Raw genomic sequence first — 22,636 nt, 5'->3', positions numbered from 1 at the left:
AAGGCACAGCATGCTGAATATAGAAAAGTTAAGATAACACAGGATATTTTTTTTTTCCTGAGAATAAATAGTGTAAGAATACACGATATACATCCAAATACCTGAAATACTGTTACATGGAACTATTGCTATAGTCTATGACTTTTATGTAATGGAAACAATTTCATCCAGTTGGCTTAAGTCTGTGGTTCTCCAAGTGGGTTCTGGAGACTCAAGAGGGTCCCTAAGAACCGTTCAAGGTGTCTTCAAGGTCAAAACTACCTTAACAGTAATATTAAGATATTATTTACATTCATTCCTCTCACTCACAGACAAGGATGTCTCCGGAGGCCAGATGACATGGGATACGGCAACAGATAGAATGAAAAGGGCAGATCTGATCATTCAGCTGTCTTCTTTTCAGACCAACAGTAAAGAGATTTGTATAAACAGAAAACAGTGCCACCATTCTTTTAAAATCTGTTTTTTAAATATGTGGTTATTTTTTCATAATAATATTCATTTACATGAATATATGTTGGGTTTATTATTATCATTAAGTTAATTGTAAGTAAATATTTTTAAGTCCTCAGTTTTAACTTTCATTATAGTGACTTGAGATACTACTCACACAAAGAAATATTCTCCAGGGCCCACAGGCCCGTTTCCATGTAGAGTTTTTTATTTTTGAGGGCACTGCCAGAGGAGGGCTGAGACCACAGTGTTTGAGAAGCACTGGGTCGGCCATACGGCAGATGTTGAAACTAGACATTTTTAATAATGGGAGTTATTTACCGGCAAGCTAGGCTTCTCTTTCTAAAAGAGTGGTTTTTAGAAACTGATCCAACAGGGAGGCAACGTGCCCCAGGGGAGACATGCGCTGGCGCTGGTGGCCTCCAAGTTCCTTTTCAACCCGATTGTGCAATTCGCTGCGGAAGGAATTGAAAAGGGACCTTCCTGAGAATGAGGTTCTCACCGGCTTATGAGAAATCGGCAGCAAGGCGTGTGGTTAGGGTTGAGGCACGGAGCAGGGGATGCCAGGTATGAGTCACTGAGCTGGTGGACGGTCTCCAATGAGCGCAGCGAGGCTCAGGGCTCGCTGCCCACGTCACCTACAGTCCGTAAGGGGACCTGTTCCTGGGACAATGGAGACAAGCTTCCAAGACGGCCTCACAAGTCCCCCCTGAACATTCCAGCCACGAAGAGTTAAGAAAGAGCTTTTTCAAAGAGAAAAATTGGCAGAGTCCATAAGATTTACTTTCAGACGATGTCACAGAGGACACCGGGGTGACCCCTACTCATTGTCCTGACTCTAACACCTGTATCAATTCAGAATATGTATAGATTCCTCTCCGCTTCCCTTCCCTGAAGCTCTACATCAAAATTTCAACAGCTGCACAAGAGATAAGTGTACAAAGCCTGTGAATGCAATTCACAGAAGAAATGCAAGTGAGGATAGGCCAATGAAGAAAAACAACACGCAATAAAAATCTGAAATGCAAAACAGAAATTTCAAAAAATACCCCTGGTCTCTCTAGCCCAGGGGTCGGGGACCTTTTTGGCTGAGAGAGCCATGAAAGCCACATATTTTAAAATGTAATTCCATGAGAGCCATACAATGACCCGTGTATGTTACACATTATCCAATAAAAATTTGGTGTTGTCCCAGAGAACAGCTGTGACTGGCTCCAGCCACCTGCAACCATGAACATCAGCGGTAGGAAATGAATGAATTGTAATATATGAGAATTTTTATATTTTTAACGTTATTATTTTTTTATTAAAGATTTGTCTACGAGCCAGATGCAGCCAACAAAAGAGCCACATCTGGCTCATGAGCCATAGGTTCCCGACCCCTGCTCTGAAATGAACACTTATTTGAAAACAATGAAAAATAAATAAATAAATAAAAATATATATATATTCTTCTTCAACTGCAAACGTATGAACTAGTTCTACAGAAACATTAAGCAAACTACCATTTTGAATTACACAGATTTGGTCACCAGACACGCCTTGTCCACCCCCCCCCCCCACCCCCCCATCAGCTGTTTCTTCCTGGTGGAGTACCTCCACAGCGTGGGGGCCACACCAGAAGCTCCACACAGGGAGGAGCCACATGTGTCTGGTCACTTCTTTGTCATTGTTCCCTACAATGCATATAATTACTGTGCATCTGTAATTACTAAGCAAATATTTACTATGACACAGTGTGTGTCCAGTAGTGACAAACAGGAAAGAATAAGGCAAAGTCAAAATACAAAAAAGCTGGTACGTCCTTCTTGGGAACTAAAGACTCCTGCAGACACTGCCTTAGGCCCAGGTGTCTCCACTGGTCCGTCTTAATCAGCCTCTAGTTCTGCCCTTAAGGAAATCGAATCTCACATCACTAGAGTGTTCATTTTACTTGGGGGGGGGGGCAACTTGCTCCTTAATTGTAAATTCATCATTAAGACATTAAAAAAAAATGTTTTCTTGAAAAATCTAGGAACAAAATATTTTTTCTCATTCGCCGCCACAAAGGCGGAAGCTGCCTCCCACCGGGGCCCTCAGCTGCCTGCCTCTGCAAAGTGGACCACACTGCTTACTCACCCACTGTTCTCAAGTGGTTGGGGTGGAAAGACTACTTCTTCTAAGAACCTACTCCAAAGAAAAGGGAGAATATGGTTTTTTAAGAATGATTATGAAAAGCAACCAGAAACTATGCGACTCATTCTAAAGTCTTTGCAGGGGGCCTGAATGATTTTTGGAAAGTAGCAGATGAAGAACAGAAGAGAAATTTCATCAACTTGTCTTTGATGTTGGTGTGTGTGTGCATGCCCATGTATGCACGTGCACGCATATAAGAAAGAGAGAGAATTTCCATTTATTATCCCAAAGTGTTATCTATAAGACCAAAGTGTTAACCACCTTTTTGGGGGTGAGAAGAACAGGAAAGAGTCAAAGAGGCATTAAAAACTTGTTCCCTTCATCTGTAAAAAGTCAAGAAAGACTTGACAGCGCACCTCACTTGACAAAAGCCGTATTTTCTTGTCTACTGGAGACAGTTAAGTCATGGCACACATTCTGACTCTACCCATGTCAATCTGTCCCCAGGAAGTTGGGGGACAGAAAGAGAGAGAGCAAGTTTTCTCAGAATGTTTCCCAACTTCTGCTTCCGTACTTTCAGAACCCGGAAGCAGCAAGACAGTTAAGAAATGAAAACATTGTTTATTAGTTCCAATGATAATTGAATTTTTTTAAAAAATCAACAACACTTAGTATACTTTAGGCAGGTTTGGGATTGTAGATGACTATAATAAATCTATTTCTATTAAAATGAAAACCTCATTTACTCTTGACATCCTTTAGCTTAGCTTGTGGAAAAAGAAAATCACCATTGTTTGACTCCAATAAAAACAGAAAATGGTAAGTAAGGCTTATAAAAGTTGGGTTTCTTTAATTAAAAAAAAAAGAATCTAAAATGCCAGTCCTCTAGTGACAGTATTCAGTATCAAAAAAGTTCTTTTCTCCAAGAACATTTTATCAACCGGCGACCTTGGCAAAACTGAATTTTCTGAAAGAGTGAGTATCAACACTATGATTTTAAAAAACAAATAGCTAATCTGCTGTGCATTAGCAGCCAAATTCTGTGGCCATCAGTCCAAAGTCTGCTTTTCCAGAAAAAAAGATAAATGACGATAGTTATTCTACATACTGTATACAGTAGGTACGCAATGATCCGAACCATCTTGTGGGGGAACTAAAGTGTTCTGCAAACACAAGAGACGAACCTTTCCATTTCAGCCACACGGATTTTCCCTGGCTAAGTTGGTCCAGTGAACATCGCCCCTGCTCCCCTATAGAAGTCTGCTCACTTTAACAAGTTCTAGTCACAGGATGTGGCTGCCTTGAGTCTTATCTCCATCTGGCAGAACAAAAGCAACCTATCTGAGCTCTCAGCTTCCACTTTACAGCGACTCAACTTTCCCCCAAGCACCCGCCCCCCACCCCACCTCCATGATGCATATTTCTCGTAAAACCACAAGTTCGAGTCAACTTCCTCAGGGAACTGTGGCAATGCCCGGCAACAGAGTGCCCCTATGGGGTGCAACGGGGTTCGCTTGTAGCTCTCGGGTCTGACATCAAGTACTTAACATAAGTGTCCGATGGCCCTTTGTAGCCTGTACACTGGGTCTGTATTAGGCGGCCACCTTCTACTGACAGGTGTCTGGACCCAATGGGGGGAAAAATGAAGGTGCAGGAGAAAAAGAAAAAAGCAGTGAAAGTATCCCTTTCTTCCATGTGCAAAGAATGAAAATACATCTGTGACCCTTTGTAACTATGAAATGTTGGGTGTTTGTCTTAGCAAAATCTTAGCAGAAACTATTACCCACAAGGTGGAAATGGTCTTAGAAAGAAACATGGATTGTGAGCACCTCAGGTAGGCAGGTGGGTCCCTATTCATGGATGAAATGATGACTCAATTGCTGTTATGCTTTGGGTATAATGTGTATATCCATAGATAATTCTTGCATGAAAAAAAATGTATGCCATTACAGTGAATGAGTTTTTGTATTGTTTTATTAAGCGTTCTTGGACCTTTCTGATAAGATCTCATTGCTGCTATAAAGTACTCCCTGTAACTGCTTCTGATGTTTTACTTCTTTGTTTCTAAACACTGTATGATGTCCTCTTTGGTCCTTGTAAAGGGTTCCCAACAAGCTTCCTGCCGAAAAGTGCTTTCTGACAAACTGTCCAAGAGTTAACTCTCTGAGTGTGGTCTCAGAGACCACACCTCAAAATCTAAGTCTAGTAAAGATGAGTTAGTTATAGAGTTAGGATTCAAAATGCATCCCTACATGTCTAATCCAATATTCATTTCATCACATCAGACAAACAGGTAAGATCCCTTGTGATGCACTGAAGGAATCCTGGTCCAAATTTCCTCATTTTTGGTAAACACAGGACAAGTCACTAAGTCTTTCTGAGCTTTGGTTTCCCCACTTGTAAAATAGATGGTTTCTAAGGTCTCTTTTTTCTTTCCTCTAAAATTTGCATTATCGTGTAAATGATGATGCTTCCTTTATGGCAGCCTCCAAATTTCCAAATTCATTTTCCCTCTTTTTTTAAACTTTTTCTGGAGGAATCCTCACCCAAATGAAAGCAGAAAATATTGCCACTAATCCAAACTACCCACTGTCTTGAGCAATACTTGAGTTTCAGTAACTAGTGAAGAACAGAATAAAGTTCAAATGTGTTATCTAAAAATAAAGTGGCAAAAGTAAAGTCATGCTCATTGTCCAGTATTTTTATAGGAAGACCAGTTCTTCCTGTTCTTTTATATCCTGTGTATATATTAACTTACTTTGGACTATACACATGCAATATAAAAACTGTAATCAATGAAAGGAAATCAGCCATGTGAACAGCAAACTGTTGTTACTGAATTCATTGATTTGGTTTGGCACAGACAACCCAACGATCTATTTATGACATAAAAGTTTCCCCCAAGTATTCATGAACCTGTAAATCATACTTAGCAATTTTAATGTTGTAAGAAAAAAATTGATCAGTGTTTAAAATTTTTGATTTAATACTCATGTGTTTAGAATGGGAGAGAGCCCAGAGTTGTTTGTTAGGTGCTATATTTTTTAGATGGAAGAGTTCAGTAGATTAACTGCTACAATTATACAATAAAACAACAGCTAGAAAGAGAAAATGAAACTAGTGCTTGTAATCTTTGTGCATAAATTTTGGAGGTACCACCTAATTCCACAGTCCTCATTTTAAATCCCCTTTTCTTATAAAAACAAAAGAATAAATTTTTAGATGTCAGATTACTACATTCCACTAACTAAACTTTTTTCAATCAGAAGAAATTAAGCTATCACGTTATTACTTTTTTTTTTTAACACAACAAGAATTTTAATCTGACCCATGTGCCATCATTATTGTTAACCTCTGGACATTTTAACAACATTTTGATGGATCTTAAATCAATTAACACTATAAAGGAAAACATCTGTGGTCATAATACTTCTTAGAGTGGCTCTTAATATAGTTTTTTTCCCCCCCAAGGGAGTGTAAGATGTATTTAATTAAAAGGGCCATTGAAAATTCCATAATTCATTGCGTGTTAAAACTTTAGATATTAAAATCATGTCAATTTTATTAACAAACATGAGGCATGTGTATCTGTGGGAGAGGATTATTAGAAAAGTCAGCGGAAGGAAATGTTTTCTCCTCTATCAAATCCAGATGCCGAGCTCGTAAAGCAGAGGCTCAGCGCGCAAGGCGGGTTACGGTACCTGATGGCTTTGAGAAGTGACACTTCAGAGAAAATTCATCCCCAGCAAGAGCTCAAAGAGATTCTTTGATGAGTCATGCTTCACTTTTGTTTGAAAGAAATTATAGCAATTATTTTCTAAATTCAATATCGAATGGAAGAATGGATGGCTTAAGATAAAAGGCATCCGGGGAATGCTTCTTCCAGAAACACCATTGCATAAATATTCTGATGGAAGCTACAAAGCTTACTCTTCAGCAAAAAATAGATCCATGATAAGCATTTTTAAAAATATATAAACTGATAAAACATATACTGAAGCAAAGATGGTACAACACCATGGCTTAAGGGACTCCAGTGATCCTTTTCCTCTGCCTCTTCACTCTTTAGCAAATACAGATGGGTGGAGAATCATTTAATTACAGACTAGAAATCCACCCGAACAGGGGCGGAACACTCCCTATGTCTGTACTTAGACTTACAGGCTACTAGGTGAACGAACCATTCCTCCTTTCTTTAAATCAAGATCTCAACTCTGAGTCCAACTTTAGAGTGGAAAAACAAGAGAAGCTGATCGGCATGGCCGTAACTGAACTGCATTGCTTCACAGTTTTCCACACCCTTCAGAGCATTCCAGTCTCTGGTATTATTCCATTGCACTGTAACTGATACAGTGTCTTCACATTTATTTTCCTCTACTTAGAAATAAAATTTAGCCTAAGAGAAGGTATTCTCTTAAGGATAACCCCCCCAATACCCCCAAAAAAGCCATTTTGGATCCTTTTAGCATCATTTTTTTGTTTGTTTGGTTTTTACTTTTCAAAAGCTGACTAAGACAGATGGAGAAAAGATGGATAGTTAAGTTGATGTTAATTGAAACTATCTTTAGCGTTCCAGTGCTCCTGAGAAACAGAATGTGAGAAAACAGGCACAAATCCTGCATTGAGCAACTGAAGGTGTTTTTAGTATCTGTACTTCCGGTCTCTGAAGTGCCCACTTGTCCCACTTCCAGAACCATGAGGTAGGTGCTCGGTGCTTTGATCCACTGGCCACCCCAGCCCATCTCTAATCCATGCCTTCTAACTGCCCTCCACACAACACTACCTTCTATTCTCAGAACAGGGGGACTCTTTGTCTCAAGGGCCTGGGCAGGCTTCTGTGGCAGGTCACCCTGAACATAACATCTCCCTGTGTGAGAACCTCTTGGACTCCTAGGTTCCAACAGTCCTCAACTCACCAGGTGTCCAGGAGGAATGATGTGACTCCTCTCTTATTGAGATGAAAACTTATTTCCTTCCTTCAACTTTATCCTTGAATCCATGGGCAAAAATTAAAAAATTTAAAAAGCATGCATAATTAAGCTAACCCAACTGAACATGGATTACTTAGGTCCACAAGGCTTTTATCTCCTGAGGACTTACACATAGCTAGATTTTTTTCTGCACTGCAATAAATTCTTCTTCCGGCTCACTGACCAATATGTGTGATATTACTGATGCCCACATGCTGCTACTACCCTATTGACAATCAATCGTCCCTCTGCCCCCCCTCCCTTTTCTCTGGAGCTGAAGCAGATGTTCACAAACCACTGCCTTCTGACCTTATGAAAACTAAGCAGAGCAGGAAGAGAAAACGGCAGGACTTTCTCCTGGGCTGAGCTTTGCCATATGATCCCATTGTCAAGATCACAATATATGCCAAGACCTTTGATGTGTTCATTTGTCAACATCAGCAGAATACTATCATACAAAACTGAATATCAATAACGTTAGATTGCCCAGTCTTTTGATTTAACTGCAGTTCTGTCTTCCTCTCATAAGTCTAGTGACCAAGGATCATCTGGACCTTTATTTAATACTTGAAAGAATTAGAATCGACAGGTACAAGGAAATCAAAGTCTGAAGCACACAATGCAGGTGAAACGTCTTGCAGAGCACGTGGGACAAGCCCAGGGACTATTCTCTCCCCTCACTCCTTCTTTCTCAGTTTTAGTACTTAAAATGAGGACAAGGAAAATTAAATTGAACTGTTACCCTTTTAGGATATGATGATCAGGACATTTTATGATAACCGTCGGGAACAAATATACTTACAGCACAGTACAGGCTAGACTGCATAATGATTGGTATACTTAAGTTAAATGAGACCACATTTATATAAAATGCTATGAACAGGTGCCTGGCACATGGTAACACTCTTTTTCTTATTAGCTCACTATTTCTCTTATTAACTAACTACCAGTTAGTACAAAAACAAGTTGCTCTAAATATATATATCTCTGTTAAGAAAACCAGCCAAGTCTGAAATTAAAGTTTTATATACATATGTTCCCAAAAGAACAAATCTCTATTTGTATATGGTATAATTATCAACACAAGTAAGGTCCTACCTAAAATAACCCCAAGTGGTAAGCAATTATTTTTCAAATTTCTGAAGGAAATGAAAAATAGAACATTTGATTCAGAAATAACTCTTTTATGCAACTCTCAACAAACCTTCCAACCTGTCCAAGTACTAGCTTCAATTGTATTTTTAAAATATTTTAAATACGCATCAAAAGAAAATCTACACCATGGGGAGCTCAACAGAGCATTACCCCTTTGCAGACATTTTTAATTAAATTTTGAATCATTAGCCTCTCAATATAGTCTACATAGCTTTCCCTTGTTAATAGCTAATCCAGCAAGATATATATGATATTAAATTTTTCCAAATATGGTTATAAATTACTTCACATTTACTTTTCTGACAATGTTACAGTTCAATGGAGGGAGGGTATATTTGACAATAATTAGTATGTTCACAATCCATCTTTCAAGAGGAGATGAGGATTTTGGCTTTTTTATGGAATTGACTAGATTTTCATTCCATGTCAGTGAGCATGCTAAGTTCTTTACAATTATCTGATCTTTTTTTCCAACATCCAAAGCAAAATATTTTTTCTCCTCTTCTTCTTTGGCTGCTCCTCTCACTCTCTTTTCCAGCCTTCTCCATCCAATCCCTCCAAACAGGACATGGGCCAGGCTCCGGATGAGTCCTCTAAACTTGCCCATTGGAACTGGTTCATCTGAACATGCTCCTCCTTCCCTGTTGGGGCCCGGTCCCTTCGCTCTCAATTCCCTCCACCAGCAGTGGCTTGCAGAGGAATGGTTCCAGGGATTTCTAAACCTCTTTGCTGGGCATCTAATGAGAAGTCAAGCATGACTCTGGACAAAGCAGAACCCTTGGCCTCCTGGCCCTCACTGGGGTGCTTTCCCATCCGGGCTGCGCGTGGTGGAAAACATGAGCGCTTCTGTGTTGCTCCCTACTTCCTGTCCGCACAGCAGGGTCCCTGCTCCTGTGTGGCTCCCAGCTTTCTCTGCACCTCCACCCCATCTCCCTCCCACCCACCCAGCTGGCTCCCAGCTGCCCTGCAGGCTTTCAACTCATTTCCAATGTAGTCTCCTCAAACAGGCAGGGTAATCACTTTCTAACATAGAAATAAAATTAGGTCACCTGTCTGCTTAAAGCTTCCAAAGGGCTTCTTCCCATGCCACTCAGGCAGTGATCCAAACCCTTCCCATTCCCATCAAGGCCCTGCTGGCCCTGCCCCCCAACCCTGTGTTGCCCCCCCTCCAGCTTCCCCTCCCACGTGAGACTCAGCCTCTCCCCACCGCTCACAGGCACCTGCCCGCCTCTCTGAGCCTGGAGCCCGCCAATTTCTTGCTTTCTTCTGAAGGGCCTTTGCACCTGCCAGTTCCTGTTCACACAAATCTTCACATCTTGTCAGCCAACGGGGTAGCTCAAGGACACCTCTTCGAAGACTCCTTCTGGGTTAACTCTAAGGGGCCATTCACGCCCCCAGTCTGGCCTGTCCCTAGCTTAGCACCCTGTGTCATTTATTTCTCAGTACTTGTCAGGATCTGAAATTTTCTTCCTTATTTAGTTGGGGTTTTTTTGTTCGCTTGTTATCTCTCTCGCTAAGTGGTAACCTATGTGAAAGTTGGTTCGTTTTCTGTTTTATTTACCATGCGCCTGCGCTTCTAACACTTCCTGGCACAGAGTAGGAGCTCTCTCCACAGCCGTGAAATCAACAAGTAAAACCATCTTATTTAATAGCTAGCTGCCATTGTGCCCATTGTACAGATAAGGAGACTGAGGCTCTGAAAGGTAAACCCCTCATGTCTCACCATGGGAAAGCCCAGGATGGAGACCAGGCAAGCCATCAAAGGCTGACTCTTAAGCACTTGGAAAGCAAAGCTTGTCTACATCCAACATTTCAAGCATTCTGTCTTCAAATGGCTTTCAGCAGGTCCCTGACCCATCAGTTCCCTGACCCTACTCATTTGTTTATCCACTTCCCCAGGACCACTTCTTCTTATGGCCAAAACGTGGAACCAACATCTGCTCTGCTCCCTTTTTTCCTTTGCCTTTATGTATCTATCTTGACCATCGCTCAAGTGTCAATAAGTCAACTCAGATAATAAAAACACGGTCACTGAAAAGCTGAAAGACTTAGGGTTTATCAGACATTAGTGACAATCTTCATTTAGAAAACAAAGGCGGATTTGGAAACCTGTGCCTAAGAAGTGAAAGTAGAATATTGGGCCTAAATTGCCTAATGGCCCATTTACCATAGTAACCAAACCATAGACAATTTTTTTTCTTTCGTTGCCCTCAAGGCACAGCCCACTAGTTCTGGAGTGGAAATCCACAAGACCCCTCCCACCTGATTCATTTACTATGCCTGTGGGATGACTCTGGAGAGATTATTTGGTCTCTATACTTTCTGGAACAAGATGAGAACCTCATGTATTGTTGTTGTTTTCTTAATTTCATGATTAAAGTATTCAGCAAAGGTCAAATTACTTCCCTTGCACTTAGAAAAAAAAATCTAGACATTTTGGTAAACTATTCAATGGTTTTCACTTTAGGTGACATCAAAAACGTTGGGGTGGGGGGAAATCCATTCTTTCCATGGTAGCACTCAGCTCGAGACAGACCGGGCACCAGGCTTCGTCAGCCCCTTTTCAAGGTGGTGGGAATGGAACATATTGCCTTTACATTGTTCACGTGGCATTGGCATTCACAGTCAAGACTCAGTCATCAAAGACGTCTTCTTGCAGCTTTTCATAAGGGACACGTGGTCTTAGCTTACTTAGATCTTGCTACAGATATGCAAGTGGCTAAGTGCACAGTGGTTTACCCACATAACTAATTCAGGTGGATGGGGCTTAAATGTATATTTCACACAGATGACCTCCGAGGAAAGGCTTCACAGCCCTTCAGTCTTAGTTGGTGCTATTCGCCCACCATCAAAGGGTTCAGTCCTCAATACCCTGGCTCTTACGTGTACCACTAAGCATGTCCCAGTGGGAAAGAATGAACCTGGAATCAGATTGACCCAGGATAAAAATCTTGATTCTCACCAACCACCCCCCCCACCGGCCTGTCTCCCACTCCTTATAAGCTGGTGACCTTAAAACATTACTGTGAAAAATCACCAAAAAAAAAAAAGCCTTCAGGATTTATTTGTGTGGTGTATCTGTGTGTATGTTTTAACATTTCTCTCCAAATAAATCTTTTATTTTCAGTATAAATCACAAAACCAACCAAAACAAATTGGGACTATTGGCTGGTCCCACTGACCACATTTATTTATTAAATATCAAATAATAATCTACACGACTCAGTGGCAGTTTCAGAACTTCTACAACTGAAAGCTGGCACAAGAAATTGGGTTGGGTCTGCCCCGTGGGGGCACAGTGGATTAAGTGTTAACCTGGAAAGCTGAGGTCACTGGTTCAAAACCCTGGGCTTGCCTGGTCAAGGTACATTAGGGAGTTGATGATTCCTGCTCCTCCCCCCTTCTCTCTCCCTTCTCTCTCCCTTCTCTCTTTCTCTCTCTCCTCTCCTCTCTAAAATGAATAACTAAAACCTAAAAGAAAAAGAAAAAAAGAAATTGGGTTGGAACAGGAGCCTTGGTGTAGTCTGGCAAGAACAGAGTTTTTATGTAAATTGTGTATTATGTGTCGATTTAAAAATAAAGTTTTATGTATAACTTCTAAAGACTGAGGGCACAAACACTTAACTGCTGCAAAACCAGTATGATTACTTTGGGGAGAAAGATTGTGGAGAATTTGGAAGATTTAAAATCCCTTCTCTAAGCAGCCACTTCTATAGTGAGATTGCAGACTTCGCGAGGGAGGCTCGGGATGTGGTGTTCACAGCTGTGGGGCGCGGAAAGCTCTCAAAATATTTGTTCGCAGAATCAAGTGATGAGCGTACATATAGATTTAGCCAGTCTGTTGAAACACTCAGGAAGTTTGTGGGTGAGGGGTCCTGGGAATCTGTGAACTTTCTCTTGCCTATTCATTCATTTCTTTTTTTTTTTTTTTTTTTTTTTAATTTTTCTGAAGCTGGAAACAGAGAGAGACAGTCAGACAGACTCCCGCATGCCCCCGACCGGGATCCACCCGGCACGCCCACCAGGGGCGGTGCTCTGCCCCCCGGGGGCGATGCTCTGCCCATCCTGGGCGTCGCAATATTGCGACCAGAGCCACTCTAGCGCCTGAGGCAGAGGCCACAGAGCCATGCCCAGCGCCCGGGCCATCTTTGCTCCAATGGAGCCTTGGCTGCGGGAGGGGAAGAGAGAGACAGAGAGGAAAGCGCGGCGGAGGGGTGGAGAAGCAAATGGGCGCTTCTCCTATGTGCCCTGGCCGGGAATCGAACCCGGGTCCTCCGCACGCTAGGCCGACGCTCTACCGCTGAGCCAACCGGCCAGGGCCATTCATTTCTGTAATTTTCACACTGCCTACCATGATCACAGTTTATCTAGAAAACACTCAGGATACTCATTTTCCTATACTGTGTTTAACTGCAAGAGAGAAAGAGAAAGGGGAAGAGAGAAAGACACACACAAGAGGTCAGCCTGGATTTTATGCAATTTTTTTCCTTCTCCCTATTTCTTGAAATTTTCTGTCTGTAGACATTTTACCATGAGTCATGCATAAAAGCAATGCAAAGACAACCTTAAAACTGTTATGAGTTGGTAAGTCCTTTCTCCATGCTGGGTTGGGTTCCTGTGTCAGGCCTTCCATCCATTCCACTAAGGAGTTCCCAGATCTGCAGGGACTCCCTGGTAAATGGTGACCCTTGATCCCCGGGCAGGAGCTCACTAGCTACTGTGACACAGCCATGGAAAGGGACCCCCAATAGTATCTTTCATGGGATCACCACAGTAGAACTCCTCTGTCCAGAAGCCCAGAATCAACCTTTTAACAGCAATTATAATTTGCCCAGTTAAAGGAAAACATACGGAGGTAAGAAAAAAACAGCATGGCCAACCACTTGGAGACAGGAAAACAATAGAGTTTTAGGGAAATGCACATTAACAACAAGAGGACACGATCTACATCAAAATGGCTACAGACAGAGCTGGGAAAATCTGCATTAGGACTGCGGGAGCCACATGACAGCTTGTATTGTTTGCTAAGTGCAGAGACCAACACAGGATGATTTGACATGTCATTTTGGCCCCGCCCACCACTGTTTACTGAGAACATTTTAAACTTATTCAGTTGATTTTTCTCCTTAGTTTTTGCCCTGCCATTGAGTAAGAAGTTGGCACAGGTATGTAAGCGAACCAGAAGAATGACACACACATGAATAAGAACTAAAATACAACTATTCTAGTCTATTCGGCTGTCCATTGGCTAAGAAATCACATGAATGCTCTAAATCTCAAAATGAATCTTATTAAAAGTTCTCAATTGCAAAATGAATGTTACTGATACAATGTCAACACATAATTTGAGAATAGCTAACACTGACTCATCTAAAGTTTAACAAAAGTAAAAATTGCATAAATTTTTATGTAACATTAAAAAGAAAGAAAGAAAGAAAGAAAGAAAGAAAGAAAGAAAGAAAGAAAGAAAGAAAGAGAAAGAAAGAAAGGAAAGAAGAAAAAAGAAAGAAACCAGCTGTGGCTAAAACTGCACACAAAAAAAATGTTTCTGACTAAAATCAAGAATTAAAACCTTTTTGGAAAATTAAGATCTATGTTATTTGCCAGGTAGTATTATTATACTTATGAAAGTCATAACTATAAAGGAAAATTTCCAGAGGCATAAGCTATATAATCAGTTAAATTATGTGGATAAAAATTCATTCATAAATTTAATAGTAATTATAAAAATTGAATGAAAATTGATTTCATTGAACAGTAGTTCAGGAAAATAAAAATAAAAATGGAAAAACTTGGTAATGATCTAATCAGTTTATATATAAAAAATGCTCAGGGAATTAAATTGGCTTCATAGAATTTTTTTTTTTCCTGTGAAACTTATCCTCAAGGAAAACTCATAAATGTTGGCATAGTCTAATGAAATATTTACTTTCATAAAAGCTGAGTCAAAACACTTGGGATCAAAATGATGGGGTCCATGTATTCCCTCCCGCACGGGAAACAACAGAAGGGAGGCATGACAAAGGTGAGTTCCACCTTCTACAGAGATGCTCCTGGAGGGGCAGGTATGATGCAGGAGGGTTTGAAGGAAGGCAAGATGGAAGGGGCTATTTCAGTCCGAAATTATAAGAATCCCAGCCAAGGCTTGTAAAAGGGGATAGATTTGCAAACTGTTTAAAAGGTAGCTCCAGACTATCCTGAAGAACCCCTAAAAGAGGGGAATCAAAGTTAAAAGAATCCAAAGACCTTTTAAGGGTGTATGCATCTGCCACCTGGCCTTACATCACTTACACCTGGCCACAGAGTCACTTAAAGGATGAGATGTGATCTGGAACCCCGGTCCACAGGTAGAAAGCTACGGGCTGTGATTTCACGGGATCACAGAAATAATCTTTACAACTTTGCAGAGTATCTCATGATTTCCAAAGCATCTTCACAAATATTACCAATTGTAAATGCCTATGACCCTATGTATGAGGAACATGTGTCTCCAAGATAGAAAAGTATTTGGGTCAAGAATATACAATTCACAGAATTAAATTTCCAAAACAGTTCTCTCTGCAAATGCACAGGTATACTCCAACTTGGAATGGCTATTGACTCACTTCCTATGATGCTTAATATTTTTTAGTCAATAAACAAATTATTGTATATATAAATATTTAATTTAAGGGGAGATAATTAAAATATAGTGACCACATGTTATGGCCATGATATCGTCTCTTTGATATTATCTTTTAGCATCATTATTAACTACGTAGGTTTCTCTAGCCTACTTTCATGAATTTTTCTATATGTTTTGTCTTTGTTTTTATCTATAATGGAGTGAGTCTCTTCTTGTCTATCAGTGATTTTTATGTTCAGTTTACCAGCAGTTCATTTCCTAATCCATCCAAGTCTCATCTGAGTGGCACTCAAGATGAGCATCGTGACTGCTGCTCCCGAGTCAGCAGACCACGTTTTGGTACGGTTGATACCAGTTGCTCACATTTTGGTGGAGAGGAATTTTTTAAAATATAAAAATGATGATCACTTCCACTTGAATATCACTACATGGAATGTACCATCTTATCACACTCCACATGAAATTGTAGTTTTAATAAAGTAAATTTTCACTTCAGAGACTTGTGTCGCATTCTTTTTTAGCAGGGAATGCATGTTTTATCACCAAGCACTGCATAACTAAGCATCATAGTTCAAGTTTGCTTGAGTTTGGGTGTTCAGTGATGAATCTAATGCCAACACTGATACTTTTTGTGACTCTCTTTCCAAAAGTGAATGAATTGAAGATGCTATGAATGGAAGAAGCTCATGTATTTCACTAACATTGCATACTTAGAAATGTCCTGGCTGAAAGAGCAGGAAAGTTTTTGTTTCTTTATGTTTTCTTGGCTTCGTTATGGTTACTGAGCACACAATGTTTTACTTATTTAATATAGCCATTCCCAAGAATCTAGACAGACTGAAGTTGAAGGACCTCATTGACATATAAAAAAGGATCATATGTTATTAAAGATGTTAAGCAATAATTATGTATTCTTCTAATATAAATATTGGTTAGAGTCATGTAGCCAAAAATATAACAGTTACTATAATTTTTATTTCTCTATATTTCAGGATCACATAGAAATAGATATCAATCACATCATCTTGCCAAAGAATTAGCCTGCAATATTCATTTTTTTACTTTATCTTTCCCTAAAGAGTATTATCTTTTTTCTATTTTAATTTTTCTCAAGTGAGAAGCGGGGAGCAGAGAGATAGACACCTCATACATGTGCCCCATCTGGGATCCACCCAGAAAACTCCCCTACCGGGTGATGCTCTGGCAATCTGGGGCTGTTGCTTTGTTGCTCAGCAACTGAGCTATTTTAGTGCCTGAGGCGAGACCATGGAGCCATCCTCAGCACCTGGGGCCCACTTGCTCCAACTGAGCTATGGCTGCAGGAGGAGAAGAGAGAGATAGAGAGAATGGAGAGGGGGGGGAGAGAAGCAAATGGTGTTTCTCCATCTTCTTGGCTCCAAATGGCCAAGGAGTTCGACCAGGAATTGAACCCAGGACATCCATACTTTGGGCCACCATGTTACCACTGAGCCAACTGGCCAGGGCCTAAAGAATACTATGTTTACAAGTACATAAGTCATAGCACTAATCCTCTGTAATAAGCAACTGATGTAGATATCCATTACTGACAAATTTATTTAGACTAGATTGAAATTAAGTTTAAATTATTAATGAGTTAAATTGTCATTCCAGTTTTCCCCTGTGTAAATACTCCCATAAACTTTTAACTGGAAGAGATTTCCTTTTCTGCACCAAGATTACTTATATTCCCATACTCTGTACTCAAAGCCGTTTCTACATTAACTCTGTGTTTTCACCAATGAATCAATCAAATTTTAAAAAAAGAAAAGAAACAAAAAGAGCCTATCCATCTCTGCTCTGGACCAACCCAGACTGGAATTCACCATCATGTTATCTAATAAGAAATGATGCCCAGCCTGTCTGCAAACATCCTGTGTACACAAGACAATGTGTTGGATGTGACCTCTTCCACTGTCCTTGGAACAGCCCCGCAGCACGAGCACCAGTGTCTGGGGTGGTCAGCTCCTGCAGGGCTGCACCCCGCCCCATTGTCTTGTTCCCCCGCCATGGAAGTTTTCCTATGAGCACCTGAACCTGAACAACATGCCTGACCCACCAGTGAAATGCCCCAAGCAAGAACACCCCCAGCATAAGCCAAGGAAAATTCAGGAACAACATGGCTAAACTCTGAATTTTTAAAGAGTAGAAGAATCTTTCCAGACAAGAGGTAAAACAGGAGCGGAAAGAGAAAACGAGGGGGAAACAAAGGAAAAACCTTTGTTTTGATCCAAAACAGTTTCTAACAGGTTGGTCTCACTGCCTCCATCCTACACCGCTGGCCTCTGAGGAAGTTCCCAGCCCTGTGTTTCTTCCCCTTTCTCTCCCCTCTTCCTGAACTCTTTCTCTTCCTCTTTCTCCTCCTTTATCAGAATCTGCAGTTTTATCCAAAAGCACCCATTACTTTCTCAGCGCCCACTAAGCGATCCGGTACAGGAGACAGAAAAGAAGGCATTGAGACACGGTTTCTGCTTCCGTGTGGGTGACAATGTCAGGCAATGTCCTGGTTGGTAAATAAAAATAAAAACACCACCAAGAGCAAATTGAACTAGTATGTGGGGAAATGCTAAGGAAAGAGGGCAAAAAAAAAAAGTGTGCAATTTCAGTGGCGCTATTTTGTGGCAAGAAAGCAAAAAGAGAATGTGGGAGAGGACACAGGATTTGTCAGCACCTGCAGCAAAGGTTTTGAGGAAGTGCAGGGGACCTGCTGTCGACATGGCCTGATGCTTGTGCTGTCAGAATGAGTCACAAAAAAGAAAGAAAGATCACTGCTGAGCTCCGGGGCCAGCCCCAAACTCAGCCACTGACTCAGGGACTGTGGCCAGGGGTTTCGAATGGAGTCCCAAGGCAGTGAGAAGAAAGCGGATTACTCCCCCCTCCCCGTTTTTATGTGTTTAAGCTGAAGAGTGTGGAGAGGAGCACATGAGATTCCAGAGGAAATTAAGAACCTGAACGGACATGGATCACGAGTCAAGGGGCGGGTGGCGGAGGGGACAAGGAGACAGAGCTCATAGATGGTTAAAAGAGAATATTCCAAAATGCGAGGGACATTTACATATATATTTCAGATGACTTTTTTTTTCTGCAAACATAGAACGAGATTAAATGTAAAGAAGGCAGGTCCCACTATACCTCAGACGTGAGTCTGGAGACAAGAGAATCAAGATTATTCACAAGTAGTGGGTAATGATAAGAAGTTCCGAGTGTTAGAAAACACAGAGGAAAAAATGGCCAAGGATGGAAGATCCCAGAACTCTAATTTTTAAAACTAGATAACTATGGAGAACCAGTAGATAGGTGATAGATTGATATATAATATGTAAATATAACTGCATATAAAATATATATGTTTGTTTATTTATAAATATATATTTATAACACAGAACTCGTGTATATCACTCACACATATGACCCAGCCCAAGCTAACCAAATTGACCCTGTGCTTAATTATGTAGAACAAGGCAGAAAAGGAAGAAAGACCCTTAGTCCCACCTTACCTATCCTCTAGCACAATGCACTTTAAATTTTAGAAATGGTAAGGGTCATGGGCAGGTTTTTATTACAAAAATACTTTAAAAGAAATCAATAAATAATCACACACACACCCAACCCCTGACAATCTCTAAATTGTAGAGTCTTGAGAACTGGATAGGATTGTTTATCAAGTTTAGTTCACAAGTTGTATTAAACACCTGTGAGGTGCAAGACAGAGAACATGTTTGTAACATGAGATGGTTCCTTTTTAATGTGGATGGAAAAATGAAGAATGAGGCCCAGGAAATGAATCTTGACTGTTATGACTCACAGCTCACAGCCCCATTGCTGCGTTCTCAAAACCTTCCTTGCCCCTTGGACTTAACTTAGAAATTTTGAACAAAGTCTTGGTTTCTACTTTTCATGCCCAAAGAGGCCCAGAGCAAAGAGATGACAAACTTTTGTGTAAAACTCCAGCCAGCATGGTTGTAACTCCTGACAAAACTTGACTCTGCTGTGTTTCTAGAGGTGAGAGAACACCTGGATTATGTCTATGTTTATCCATGGGTGTCTGTCTGTATTGGGTCCTACTTCTTTAGAGTGTGCAATAGAAATTTGATAGTACAAAGTCTAATATTTCTTATAAACACTAATCAGATTTAACACATTAAAATAAAACATGATCCAACTCATTTACTGCTAATAGAGAAAAATGTAAAATTTAAAGCATTAGGAACTTTCCAAATGACACACCAAATCACAAAAAGTTCGTCAGAACTTAAAAGCATGGTAAACAAGATTTGCAGACAAAGATCATTATATCTATATTTTTCCCCAAAAAACTAAGTGTATATTTCAGGAAGACTACTGACAACCTTTAGAAAAAGTGTTTGTTCTCAATATTAATGTGAGCAGTTAAAGTTAAACTTGATCTTTCCAAATAAATCTACTGTATCTATTAATTAATTTCTAGTATAAGTTATGCAGCAGAATGGGTTGAGAGGTTTTGAGATCATTCTATACTCTTATTTTGATTACAAATTCAAAAACGCTTCTTATGGTAAAAAACCTTAATAAACTAAATTAAAATTTTTATGGTGGTTTATTCTGTGGCCAACAAAATATTTCCACATTTCTTGGTGCCCTTTTAGAAATTTTTTTGCAATTGTTCTTGAGTGGGAATTGTTCACGGAAAGTTACTCTGATTTATGATCATACATATATTCTCACCCTATTGACATTATCATTTTTGTTTTTGATAATGAAAAGCAACTCTACAAGGATGGTAATGAAGAAACATTTTCGGCATTAAGACCAAGTGCTGTACCCATATAAAATCACGTTTATCCATCTCTGCAGTTTTAAAAAAAATTAAGCACACTATCTCACACTTCTATGCACTGTCCTGGGTCACACAGATATAAATTGGCAATGCCATATGCTCAGAATGTAGCTGCTACCCTGACCTTTAGAGGAAATGAGGTGACAGTCAAAAAGAGATTTCAGAAGCCTGACAGGCAAGATTTTTAAAAATAATTTTCTATTTCTTTACTTATTTGGAATTTCTACCAAAATACCATTTTGAGGCCCTTTCAATAACAACAAAAAAAGACAGCTTCAGATACCACAGTATAAGGAGTAATACTGAATAACACTTTGCTAGCTACGTTTAATCATCAGCCGAAACGTGCTCATGACCCGAACTGAAACTGTTGGATAGATGTTCATTAAATAGACCAGAAGTGTACAAAGATCTCCAACTTAAATAGGTACCTAAAGTCCGATTTGTTAGATTTTCCTACAGAATACAGCATTTGCATGACTGCTGAGTTCACGACAGTCTAACATCTACCCATCACCCAGGAAGGGCGGTGGCCCTGTAAGAATTTTCAAAGCAAAGAAGTCTTATAACTACTAGCAAGGAGCCAGCAAACTTGATTTATAATACATTCTGTGATAAGAATATGCAAAAAACTTAATATTTTATTAAATAGTCAAGTGTATTCTTTTAAACTATCACATAGGTTAATATTCAATAGAATATATTACTATTAATTAAAATTTGAGGAAGCAACTTCCTAGCCCGGAAAGGGGGGTAGCTGCATACACAAGGCATATGAGGACCTTTAAAAATATTTTTTTAAGGATAAAAATTCACTTTTTTGTCCTAAAATTTCCTTAGACTTACATAAACTTACATCCATGTATTTTGAAGGGTTAAGTAACAATTGCTTTTGTAACACCCTTGAACCATTTGTAAACAAAGACACAGATAGACAAGGTTTTCCTTTTAAATTGTGATCCCCCATCCCAAACCATTTATGTCTTTTTAAAGCAGAAATTCTGTATTCTGTCTCATGGCAAGCCATGTCCTCTGAGCTACAACAGCCCTAACAATTCCACCAAAGGCCTTCTCACTTCTGGTCACTGATCCCTTACTTTTTATGCTGATGTCAAAACCCATGCCCGTCCACGAGGAGAAAAACCAGGTAAGGAAATAAGAACTGCGTGCACTTACCCTGACCGAATGTTACTCTGGCCAGAAAAACACAGCCCAGGAGTTTAAGCCACAAAGACATGGTCATATCTGGAGATCAGCCGTATCCCTATGAAACAGCATGCGTCCTTCTGAAAGGGCAAAAATAATGGTTATCTCTGAAAAAATGTTCCTCTCTGAAACCAAGTGAAAAATACAAGAGACACGAACACGTACCCTTCGCTGATGTCTTATCGGACGGAGAGCGATTTCCTCCTCTGGGGCCCGCAGCACAAGCCACTCGCTAGCTGCACGCCCTGCTAGGTAGTGATGTCAGATTCAGTTTTACTAACTTCTCCAAAACTACTGTACAAGGTCCTCTTTGCAGGAAGTCAAGAAAGTTGTCCCAAGTCAGTGCAAAAGCATCTGACTTCCTTAATTCAACTAATTAGTCTAAGCTTTTTTAAAGTATCCAAATAATGTTCCTTTCCAATATCCATAACTGTTTAAAAATACCATATCTTCCCCTCCCCACCAAAAATAAACAAATAAATAACCAATCATTTCCTTACTTAAGAGATGATGAAACAGATTCAGATTTGGCATGGGGTGGATGGTAACAAGAGGATTCCCTAATTAAGTGGTAGAAAGCACCAGTGCTCGATTTTAGATGACAAAATGAATGACTCCACGGCTACCTATCTGGTCATTTTGGGCAGCCATTACTTTGTAGCATTCGGGCACTCCACACCCAGCAATGGGACAGGTTGGACAGTCCAACCCGTTTCCTAGGCACAGGCCCTCTGAGAGCTTGACAGGTTTGCCCCCAACCTCTCACAGACCACCCTTGCGGGGCCAGGAATGCCGCCAGAACTCACATCTATGCAGCCCACCTAGCCCCCAGCCATGACCGCTTCTGTGACTTTGAGGTCTTGGCGCCGTTGACGAGAAAAGGAATGACAGGAAAAGTCTGAGATCTGTCTTCTACAAAAGGGAGCTATATTTTCTTTTCCCCCTCGCAGCAGTACTTCCCAACCTTTTTCATTAAAAGACAACAAATAAACACACAATGCTCTTTGTGGTTCTGATGGGGACCTTTGGTGAGTCCATCAGAGTGCACCCTGGCACAAAAGTCACGATTAATTCAGCAGTACAATGACATGAATCATCACAATGCCTTCCTCATTTAAAAATAATACAAGACATGATTATTCGAACCAGATTACATCGGGGACGTCTAGACAGACAGACTGGGCCCTTGCAGGAAGTCCTCAGTCTTGAGTTAGGGAGCAGAACTCTAAGTAAATGAATCTTTTGATATTTATGAACGTACTTGTCTTACTCTTACTT

The 22,636-nt window shown here is 40.3% G+C and overlaps 1 protein-coding gene across 6 annotated transcripts in view; it reads right to left on the bottom strand.

The window, feature by feature from the left end:
- Positions 1–21,673, bottom strand: part of PTPRC (protein tyrosine phosphatase receptor type C) — a 107,000-nt gene extending 85,327 nt beyond the window's left edge. For all 6 annotated transcript variants that reach the window (XM_066238631.1, XM_066238639.1, XM_066238648.1 and 3 more), the window contains exons 1-2: positions 21,524–21,673; positions 21,329–21,438 (exon numbers count right to left, since the gene is read on the bottom strand). In XM_066238631.1, coding sequence (XP_066094728.1) covers positions 21,329–21,395 — 67 coding nt within the window. In that variant the 5' untranslated portion in view covers positions 21,396–21,438; positions 21,524–21,673. The remainder of the gene's footprint in view (positions 1–21,328; positions 21,439–21,523) is intronic.
- Between the last annotated feature and the right edge of the window lie 963 nt (positions 21,674–22,636).

This window comes from Saccopteryx bilineata, chromosome 1 (assembly GCF_036850765.1).
Source record: "Saccopteryx bilineata isolate mSacBil1 chromosome 1, mSacBil1_pri_phased_curated, whole genome shotgun sequence".
Lineage (NCBI taxonomy): Eukaryota > Metazoa > Chordata > Mammalia > Chiroptera > Emballonuridae > Saccopteryx > Saccopteryx bilineata.
The sequence above is the reverse complement of the archived record's forward strand: the minus strand, read 5'-3'. Positions and strand labels throughout refer to the sequence as shown.